Source organism: Conger conger, chromosome 12 (assembly GCF_963514075.1).
Source record: "Conger conger chromosome 12, fConCon1.1, whole genome shotgun sequence".
Taxonomy (NCBI): domain Eukaryota; kingdom Metazoa; phylum Chordata; class Actinopteri; order Anguilliformes; family Congridae; genus Conger; species Conger conger.
The window spans coordinates 30,143,248-30,153,713 of NC_083771.1; the positions used below are offsets into that span (position 1 = coordinate 30,143,248).

The 10,466-nt window shown below is 49.6% G+C and overlaps 1 protein-coding gene across 1 annotated transcript in view; it reads right to left on the minus strand.

Annotated features, from left to right (window-relative positions):
* Positions 1-2,514: 2,514 nt before the first annotated feature.
* Positions 2,515-10,466, minus strand: part of LOC133141563 (solute carrier family 23 member 2-like) — a 22,933-nt gene continuing 14,981 nt past the window's right edge. Inside the window, exons 6-15 of the mRNA XM_061262131.1 lie at positions 6,907-6,995; positions 6,693-6,760; positions 6,082-6,263; positions 5,623-5,743; positions 5,100-5,256; positions 4,671-4,818; positions 4,279-4,384; positions 3,906-4,173; positions 3,408-3,503; positions 2,515-2,759 (exon numbers count right to left, since the gene is read on the minus strand). Coding sequence (XP_061118115.1) covers positions 2,515-2,759; positions 3,408-3,503; positions 3,906-4,173; positions 4,279-4,384; positions 4,671-4,818; positions 5,100-5,256; positions 5,623-5,743; positions 6,082-6,263; positions 6,693-6,760; positions 6,907-6,995 — 1,480 coding nt within the window. The remainder of the gene's footprint in view (positions 2,760-3,407; positions 3,504-3,905; positions 4,174-4,278; positions 4,385-4,670; positions 4,819-5,099; positions 5,257-5,622; positions 5,744-6,081; positions 6,264-6,692; positions 6,761-6,906; positions 6,996-10,466) is intronic.

Below are 10,466 nucleotides of genomic sequence, written 5' to 3' on the forward strand. Positions count from 1 at the left end.
GCTCTGGATAAGAGCGTCTGCCAAATGCCATTAATGTAATGTAATGTAATATCTGAGGTCAAACAGTTTAGCGTGGGAATTAAGTAAAATACTGGCGCTAATTTTACACACACAAACTGCTGCTCTTCGGGTCTTTCTCATGAGACACATTTTGGCATACAAGAGAGGACAGCAAGTCCAGGTCTATAAGCCAAAGGAAGGTCTGAGTACAGGTCCTGGCTTCTTTTCCACCATTCCATTTGGCAAGGGGGATCAAGAGAACCGACACCCCCACCGGGAGTAATCATAAACAAAAGAACCTAGCTTTCTAGAGCAATTTGAAACAGAAAACATGGAACAGAGAATGGCACCCTGTGACATCCCAATGATGCTCACAATGAAGAATGTCACCCTGTGACATCACAATGATGCTCACAATGGAGAATGTCAACCTGTGACATCACAATGATGCTCACAATGGAGAATGTCACCCTGTGACATCACAATGATGCTTAGAATGGAGAATGTCACCCTTTGACATCACAATGATTCTTAGAATGGAGAATTTTATACTGTGACATCATGATGATGCTTAGAATGAAGAATTTTACCCTGTGACATCACAATTATGCTTAGAATGGAGAATGCCACCCTGTGATGTCGTTAGTCTGTAGTATGAGAGCTCAGCTAGCTAAATGACACCCAATCACCAATCACTACAACAATAGCACTTCTGGGACTCTCTCCCCCTCTAAACTTGAGAGCACTTTTGATAACTACAAAATCAAAACTATTATTTAGATTGTATTTCCCCAGATATTTTTCAGTCAATGCCAACTAATTGCACATGAATCTGCATTCAGCACTTCAACCAACTTCAACAGAATTTAGAAGTTGATGGACTAACTGCTTTCACAACATCCATTACGAAAGCCCAATACGGCAATTACATTAAAAGTACTGCGAGTAGCACTAATGAGCACATGGCCATTGTACGGTTGGTCATCGCAGTCAACTTATTATGAACACTCAGGCAGTGCTGCATTTTCAGAACAACAAATCTCCAAGGAAAAACGCAAACTGTAGCAAAGAAGACCAAATAATGTGCAAAATTGAGGTTAAAGAATTTACGAGACAGGGCGCTTCCACACAGAAACCAGGGAAGAGAATCCAAAAAAAACAACACATCCAGAGCGAGGAGAAGAACAGTAACACCGATCGCAATGACCATCGTAAACACGCAATCGCTGGTTCTCACTTCAGCTTCAGGGTCTGACTGTGAGCTTGGTTCTAATATCGACACTACAGTACGTGACGGCCCACTTGTGAAGGCGTGCAGAGGGAGGTGTGAAGGAGGGTATAACGCAGTGTTGATGCGTTTCTGTGCATTCCATCTGGGGCAATAAGGAGTGCAAAAAAACACGTAGGGCAATAACATTGCATTTCACTGCAATTTGCAGAAGCCACTTGCATCAGCATATCCTTGCCACAGGCATGCATTCAGTATAAGTGTGATTATGTGTGTGCGAGTGATCGTTCATGAAAACATCTGCGGTTCATTCTCTGATCTCAGGAACAGCTTGCTTAGTCTCTTGTTGGCGGGAGCATTCAGAGGCAGTCTCCCGAATCCCTCACACGGCAGAAGCAGTGCGGCCCAGACACAAACTGAAGCTCTGGGCCACAGTCGACTGCGTCTGGGCCAGGCGGCAGTGGAGCTGCGTCGGCTCGGAGCGACAGTTCAGACACAGCGCAACGCAGCTCCACCGTGGGAGAATAGCGCCGTGCCGTTATTCTTAAGGCAGCGTCGTCAGGGCAGTCCTCTGAACACGTCTACCCGCTTGGAGCTCGCCTTTCAGTAAAAGCTTGCGTTTTGCGTTTTCTCTGAGCTGGCCCTGGTGACACTGAGAAACCAACACTCTACACACGGCACAAAAACAAAGTTCCCAGGGTGCTTCTGGGCGCCAACTTGACCTTTACAGTCCTTCAGAGCGAACATTCCTTCAGCAACGTTGCAGTTTTGCCCATTTCAGTACACAGTTCACTGCTCTACCAGCTCACTGCACAAAATGTAGTGTGACATCGGCTGACACGCATGCATTTCAGAGAATTTAACCGAGGAAAATGAAAAAAAGACCTTTTTTTCAAGGCCTTTAAAACTAGGACCGTGATATTCAGTCAGATACAGCCAAGGAGACAAAAAAGCCACTGGCACAAAAAAAGAACAGTCCCACATTGGCGCCATGGTAACATCAAAGATGGCGGAGAGAAGAGGGGAACTGTCGAACACCAAAAACAACAACAAAAAAAAACAGCACAAAAACTTGGAATGTCCTGTGTATTTGGCATCACCCTGCCCCTGCCCCCAGCAGAGCCCCCTCCCTCCCAGCTATACGCTGCTCTGGCCCCCAGCAGAGCCCCCCCCCTCCCTCCCAGCTATACGCTGCTCTGGCCCCCAGCAGAGCCCCCCCCCCTCCCTCCCAGCTATACGCTGCTCTGGCCCCCAGCAGAGCCCCCCCCCCCCCTCCTCCCTCCCAGCTATACGCTGCTCTGGCCCCCAGCGGAGTCCGCGTCTCCCCGCTCCACGCCCTGGCAGGCTCCGCGCGGGCCCCTCCAGCGGTACCCTGTGAAGGTGGGGCTGATGGGGAGGTGCTGGAAGACCCGGTGCCTGCGCAGGAAGTCCATGCCGAACGGCAGGTCGTAGGAGCGAGGCCCCCCCAGCTCCGTCCCCCCGGGGCCCGACCCCAGCTTCAGCTTCCTGATCCCACGCTCCTCTGCAGTGCCTGCAGGAGGGGGAGAGTCACTGTCAGCACTGCTGCTGCTCACAAACACGTGAGCTACAATAACACATATACATGAATACTGGGAGGGAGAGAAAGAGGGAGAGAGAGGGAGACGGAGAAGGAGGTCAGGGCTTGGTGTGTGGATGTACCTCTGAGCGTGTGCTTAGACCTCCGTGTCTGTGTGTAATATGAACGTGCACCTCTGCGCGCCTCTGTGTCGCGTGCGTCCAGAGACTACAGCACAAGGTCAGGACGATAGACTGCAGTTAAATATGGACCAAGCGCCTGTTATGTCACCCACAGACTATCCATGAGCTCGTGAAAAGCGCTTAGAAGCCTGGGAAGTGAAATGTATCAGCGCTGCCATGTTGTTCAGTTTGGAGCCAGAGACTGTGCAGTAGGGAAGCCGATGTGGAGAGAGAGGCCCCTGATTTGCCCACAAAGCTGTATTGTCCTAATAAAACAATAGCTTAAAGAAAATCAGCACAAGGGAAGGCATAACATGAAGACAAAAAACACAACTACATTTTCTTGTTGGGAAAAAATGATTGACTTAGTATTTTACATGTGGGTCTGAATGACAACCGCAGGGGTGCTAGTGAGTCTCCAAGCATGACCAGTAAATGTGCTTGGTCAGGACACACTCACCTGGAATAGTGTTATCCAACACGAACGCAACTGAACCGCCAACAAACATGGCCGTCGTCAGGAGGACATTGAGCACTTGGTCAATACTGACGATGCCTACAAGAGAGAAAAGGGGGATTAGTGTGTGAATCTGAGCACACCACTAGGAGGCAGTATTTCCCCACAGATGAAACGGAAAAGTAGCGCAGATGCATCTTCCGTTTCCCTAGACACACAGCATGTTACAGCTGTACGGCTTAAATACGATTGGAGGATTTCCAAGCAGGGGCAAAAAAAGTAAACTTAAAATAGTAAAAACATAAAATAAACAAACAAACAGCTAAGGCTAGCTGTTAGCAAGACTGTGGTCAATCCCATCCCAATTCATGAGGAAACAATCGGGGGGGAGAAAAAAACCCCATAAATGAACGTGGCAATTTAATTGGCTGAATCCCTACCTGAACCGGCAGAACTGAACTGAAGTGAAATGAGCCCCTAACCCCGCTCCCCTCTCCGTACCTGTGACCAGGGGGTTCTGCCGCAGGTAGCTGGGCAGCATGAGGCCGAAGAAGATGGAGAAGCCCAGGACGAAGAGGTTGCGGGAGGAGTTGAGGTCGATGAACTGCAGGTTGGAGAGGCCCACGGCGGTGATCATGCCGAACAGCGTGCAGAAGAGCGCCCCCAGCACGGGGTCTGGGAGCGAGGCGAACAGCGCGCTGAACTTCCCCACCAGGCCCAGGAGCACCATCAGCGCTGCCCCGTACTGGATCACCCGCCGGCTGCCCACCTGCACGCACACACGGGGCTCATATTTTGCTCAGGTAGCAGGTTTGAGAGCAGCAGTTACTTGGCTATACAAACAGATAATACTGTATGCATTTAAAGGCGTTACCTTGGTGATGCCCAGCACTCCGATGTTGGGGCTGGACGATGTGGAGCCGTTGCCCGTCCCAAACACACCGTCCAGCACACAGGACAGCCCCTCTATGAAGATCCCCCTGGGGGACAGAGAAGGGTGGGGAGGCACAGTAAGAGTTACCTTTTAGTGCAACTACACCCCACCGCTCAGCGGCCTACAAGAGCAGGCTGATCCACAACATCCAAGAAGACCTTAAAATGCCTTCTTCAGTTTCTTCTGCGGTGCTAATCATTAGCGAGTAAGTGCATTATATGTAGGTACATTAGGCCTACATTATGCACTATTTTTCAACTAGATGCTGTAACTGTACATCCTTGTTCTTATTGTTCCAATGCAAGTCTCTTAGAGAACAATGGCTGCAGTACCTGTTGATAGCATGCACGGGTGGCGGGGGGGCGCCAGAGAGGCGGGCGCAGGCGTAGTAATCCCCGATGGACTCGATGATGCTGCTCACCACCGCGCTCATCATGCCTATCACCCCCGCTGCTGACACGGTGGGCAGGCCCCACTGAACTGTGGGTAAAAACCACACACAGAGAGCTGGCACTCGCTCAAGCACAACACTGCCAGACCAGCTACGGGTCTCAACGAATCCTTCAAATCGTGCAATACTGTTACCAACAGGTCTGAGTCAGTGAATCACTGAAATAGCACAGAACTGTTAGCAATAGGATTGAATTAGTCAGGCGTGCCAAACTCCAGTCTGGAGAACTGCAGTGTCTGCAGGTATCTCAGCACGGTGCCCCACAGGGCCGGCGCTCACTCAAACGAGGGTGGCTCCCTAAAGCACTCACAGGGGTAGGGCACTTTGAACCAGGGGGCCGCGGCGAGGATGCCCTGCCGAGCGTCCGTGCGGGCGTAGAACCCGTACTGCTCCTTCTGCGGCGGGAAGATGTCCGTCACCGTGAAGATGAAGCACAGCAGCCATGACACCAGGATCGCCATGATGATCTGAGAGAGAGAGAGAGAGAGGGAGAGAGAGGGAGAGAGGGAGAGAGAGAAAGAGAGGGAGGGAGAGAGGGGGAGAGAGGGAGAGAGAAAGAGAGAGAGAAAAAGAGAAAGAGAGAGAGAAGGAGAGAGAAAGAGGGAGTGGGGGGTGGAAAGCGAGGGGGAGAGAGATAGAAAGATGGAAAGAGAGCAGGAGTGAGTGAGAAAGAGAAAAAGAGGGAGAGAGGACAGGGGAGAAAGAGAATACAGATAAATACGGTGTTAGTCCCCATAATCACAGTCACCAACTACAGACGTCTATGTACGACTGACACACAGGGGTGATGACAAGAAGGGCAAGCAAGCACACCCCCCCCCCCCATGACTCACCGGAAACATCTTGAAGAGCTGCAGGCGGTAGGAGGTCCAGCCCTTCTTGGACTTGTAGATGGGGAGTGGCAGCTGAACATTGCGTGCGTACTGGGAGAACAGCAGCACCAGGAATATGGTCCTGCAGAGATATGATGGGTCATTCGCTTCTGTATGGCTCTGCAGATATATTACTACCGAGAATACTGTTACTTTACTCGTTTGGTAAGATGCCCTTATCCTGAACTTATGACTGAAGTTACCATAATGTATTTAAAACCAGGACCCTGAGCTTTTCACTGAAGTTACCGTAATGTATGTAAAAGAATTGCTCCTGGGCTTATGACTGAAGTTACCGTAATGTCTGTAAAAGCAGGACCCTGAGCTGATGACTGAAGTTACCGTAATGTCTGTAAAAGCATGACCCTGAGCTGATGACTGAAGTTACCGTAATGTCTGTAAAAGCAAGGCTCCACTCACAGCATGGCGATGCCCCAGTGCTTCCCTGCTCTCTCCCCAGCAGCCTGGAAGCCGGACAGGCCGATGAGGGCCACAGTGGGGGTGATGGTGAGGGGCCCGATGTACTTGAGCAGGATGCCGGGGAGCCCCAGGGCCCCGATGCACACCTCGATCAGGGACGACACGATGATGGCCCCCTGGATCTGGGACGGGGGTGAAAATGAAGGTGTTGTGATAAGACTGCAATCCCAAAAACATGACCTAACCTGACCCATGCCCTCGTGCCCCAGATCCTTTGTCTGTACTCCCTGGATAAAGTATCTCTCGTTCCCTCACACCAACACAAACATTACAAAACAGAGAACATGCTCAAGTCTTACAGTACATGTTTGCGCAATGTCACAGGAAGTGGCTTATGGCACGGTCGACAGTGCAGTGAGTCAGAAGTGGCTTATGGCACGGTCCACAGCGCAGTGAGTCAGAAGCACGGGGAATGACCTCCCGTCTCCTCCCCCTCTCATTTTCTCCCTCTCTCCCCACCTCACTTCCTCCTCTCTCTTTTCTCTTCCTCCTCCTGTCCACTCTTCTCTACCGTCTCATCTTGGTTCTCTCCTCTCCCCTCTCTTCCTTACCTCCCGAATCCGTGGATACCAGATGTGCTCTGTGTGCAAGAGCTCTGTACTGTTGAACTCCGGGACAGCTGAAAACAAGAAAAAAAAAAGGAAGAGTTACAGTTCAGTCTGATTTCCCAGATCCCCCTGCGCATGTGTGTGCGGCGATGCATATGGGATGATATACAAAGGTTTTGCACTACACTTGTGCGATTAGTGTGCGTGTCAGATTTACCAGTAGCGTTACACTTCCACTTATCCAGGGACAGAATGGCACGGGCAGGAGCCAGAAATGCAAATGCACTGGCCTGGAACAGGGGGAGCCTGGAGAGAGAGAGGGAGGTGGGGAAAAGGGGAGAGAGCAATCAGGAGCAAAAAAAAGAAAGATAGGGATGTAGAGAGGAAAAGAAGGAGAAAGGGTGAGAAAGGGGGAAACTATTCATTTCATAACATAAGCAGTTGAATGCTGTGCATTTTCATCTTCAGTGCGATCAGTATATCCCAGTTATCATACTAAAACCGGGGTGTCAAACTCCAGTCCTGGTGGGCCGCAGTGTCTGCTGGTTTTTGGTGTGTTTCAGCACGAAATATACATTTTCCTTGGCTAAGTCTTTCATTGGCTAAAGAGGCCACACACCTTGTTCTCAAGGCCTTAATGGGCTGCTGATTAAAAGGAAAGCACAAATACCTGCAGGCACTGCGGCCCTCCAGGACTGGAGTTTGACACCCCTGCACTAAAAGAAGAGGCCAGGCTGAGCTCTGTGGTGCTATACTGCATGCTAGCCACATGGTGGCAGCACAAACTGCCCAGAGAGCCAGACTTGGTTGGCATGGCGACGGTAGAGGCGCGGATGGAGGGAGAAAGGTCATGGGTATCAGCCTTTCAGAGCACCAGAGATCTCTGCCAGTCAGAGAGCTTTCAGCCAGGGAGCTCAGCTGATGCACCACAGATCTCTGCCAGTCCTTCAGCCAGAGAGCTCAGCAGATGGACTGAAGGCTGTATTTAGAAAATAGGCTGTTCTCCAAAAGTGCCAACGAAACCAGAGAATGCAGAACCGGGATAGCTAGAAACAAACACCGAAAGAAAAAGAAGAAAGAGAAAATACCAAAGAGGAAGAAGCATGGTTTCACGGAAAGGAAAAATGAAGTCAGTTGCCGTCATTGACGAAAGGGCCGTAAGTCTCACTCAGTCTCAGTCCATCTCTCTCCTCGTCCCACACAACTCCAGGTCACCAGCGTGGCTGAAAAGCTAACCGAAAGGTTCCCCTTTCGACCCGGAGCCACGGCCTCCCCTGACCCCACGCTCCCAGACCTGTGGTCCAGCCAGCAGGCCATCTGCGAATGCAGACTGTCTATTTTCAGTCTGGAGGTGGAAGATCACACCGAATCGACAACCACACAATCCTCCCGCTTACTAGAATGAGTCGGCAAAAATGAACAAAACAGTCTGTCCAACCCTTTATCTTCCTCCCTCCCTCTCTCTTTCCAGATTCACCCTCTTTGGGTTCACTAAAATGGCTTCAAGGTGCAAAATGCACGATGCAAGTGTTGCAGCACCACAGCGAGAGACAGCCAGGCTCTTTTAGTGCTCCAGTGCTGTACCAAAGCAGCAGTGTCCTGTAGACTTCACAACTGAAATGAGCCTGACTTGTAAACTTTCAGGTCAGAGGCCATGGAAAACACAAACACACACATACAGTGATGGAAAGGCTACCGTGGGGCATCTTGACCTGCTCCTTACTGCCGAAATATGAAAAACAACCTCGGGCAGAACCAGACCTGAGCGGGCCACATGGCAGGCGGTTTCTCTTCCTCGCTACGTTAGAAACATAAATACACTTTAATGATGAAACGGGAGACTGCCAGAGCGAGCCGGCCAATTTGCCTACATTCCGGAGAACATCCGATGCTACGTCAACCTTCATCCAGAACATCCCAAGGGCCTGCTTGCACTGCGAGCCCTGGGGGATATCCATGAGGATACAGAACAGCCCGACATGTAAAAACGCAACTGAGCTGACCAACGGCCCGTGCCAAAAACGGCCACAGATACAGCACTGTGTCAAATACTGCCAAAGACACAGCACCGTGTCAAATACTGCCAAAGACACAGCACCGTGTCAAATACTGCCAAAGACACAGCACCATGTCAAAAACTGCCAAAGACACAGCACCGTGTCAAAAAACTCTGAACCAGCCGTCAAAGAAAGCATTCTCAGGAGGAAGTGGGATTTGCTAAATGGAGCTTTGATGCCACACTAGGGCTGCACGATATGAGGAAAATATGCGATAGTGTCGTCGAATATGATGGTATGACTTGCAATAAATAATTTTATGCACAGTTTTAATGTCTTTCTGCTTTAGGTGCACTGCCACCGTAGACCTCAGACAACGAATAGCATATGCGGACTGAATAAGAAAAAGTACATTATTTCCAAATCCAATATGCATTTATTGAACAGATTGCACATGAACCGCCAAACAATTTAATAGAGCATCAATTGAAATGAACAGTATTCATTGCAGTTCAAGCAGCATGCGTTTATCTTGCATGTTCCTATCTCGATAAATATACCATGACCTGCATCGAGCGAGAGAGCAAGCTGGAGGACCAGTGTCCACACGGTTGTGTGCGGGCGTGTTCTTCTGCCCCTCAACCACCCCCGTGTTCCCCGCTGAGCACAGAGCATTGCCCCAAAAGCCTGGGGTGGAGGAGCAGGAAGACCCCTTCTCAACCACCCAACATAACAACCCCGCTAAACTGAAGCAAATAACAGTAGGAATAAATGTAAATATATTTTCAGATGTACAGGACTGTCCCAAGTCCTTAGGGAAATAATATTCAAAGATATTCCGGGGACGGTTGAAGACACACAGGTGCTCAAAGGACATGGAAACACGATGAGCGCTAAAAGAGGAAGCTCTCAGTCAGAAAGAAACCAGCAAGTTTCCTGCGGAGGAGAAAAAAATGAAACGAAAGATTAAAACAAACCAGGACAGACTGAAAAAGTGAAGAACCAGGACTGGAGTTTGACACCTGTGATATAGAACATATATAACAACAAGATGCTGCTGATGGAGAGGCAGGTCACAGCTCGCTGATGAAGTAAAGCTCAGTGAACTACAGGCGATTCTTCAGGGCCAGGTCGCTTAGCAGAATGAGGGGGCATAAAAGGAAATTGGAAAAGGATAAATTCTGAGCAGATATTAGGAAAAAGAAATTCCCCACCCAGAGTGAGGAATATCTTGCCAGGACATGTAGTGGAGGCAGAAACACTGGGGGTTTAAAGACCAGGCTTGATACAGACATGGTGCTAGATGCAATTTAGCTTTCAGGCAGACTAAGCAGTAGGTACACGTTACTGGTAGGAAAACGCAAGCATTGGTGGGCTGAGTGACTTGTTCTCACCATTATGTTATGTTATGATATGATATGTGATGTTATATACTCACAAGGCAGGTTGGTAATACAGGTCAAATGCAGTTTAAATGCAGTTTAGAACGTCACCAGTGAGACTGCGAAAACAGCCAATTACTGCCACATCATTGCTAATGAGCTTTCAGCAGCATTAGGCTGCTCGGTTGGGTTAGTAACCCAGGGTAACAGCATGAGTCACCTTGCATTAATAACCCTGGGGAGTAAGCTCAGTGAGTAGTAACATTTGATAGGTGGAGTAAGGGCAGGTGGGTTACTGACATTAGTCAGCTCTGTTGGGTTAGTGGCAATAGTCAGCTCTTTTGGGTTAGTGGCATTAGTCAGCTCTTTTGGGTTAGTGGCATTAGTCAGCTCTTTTG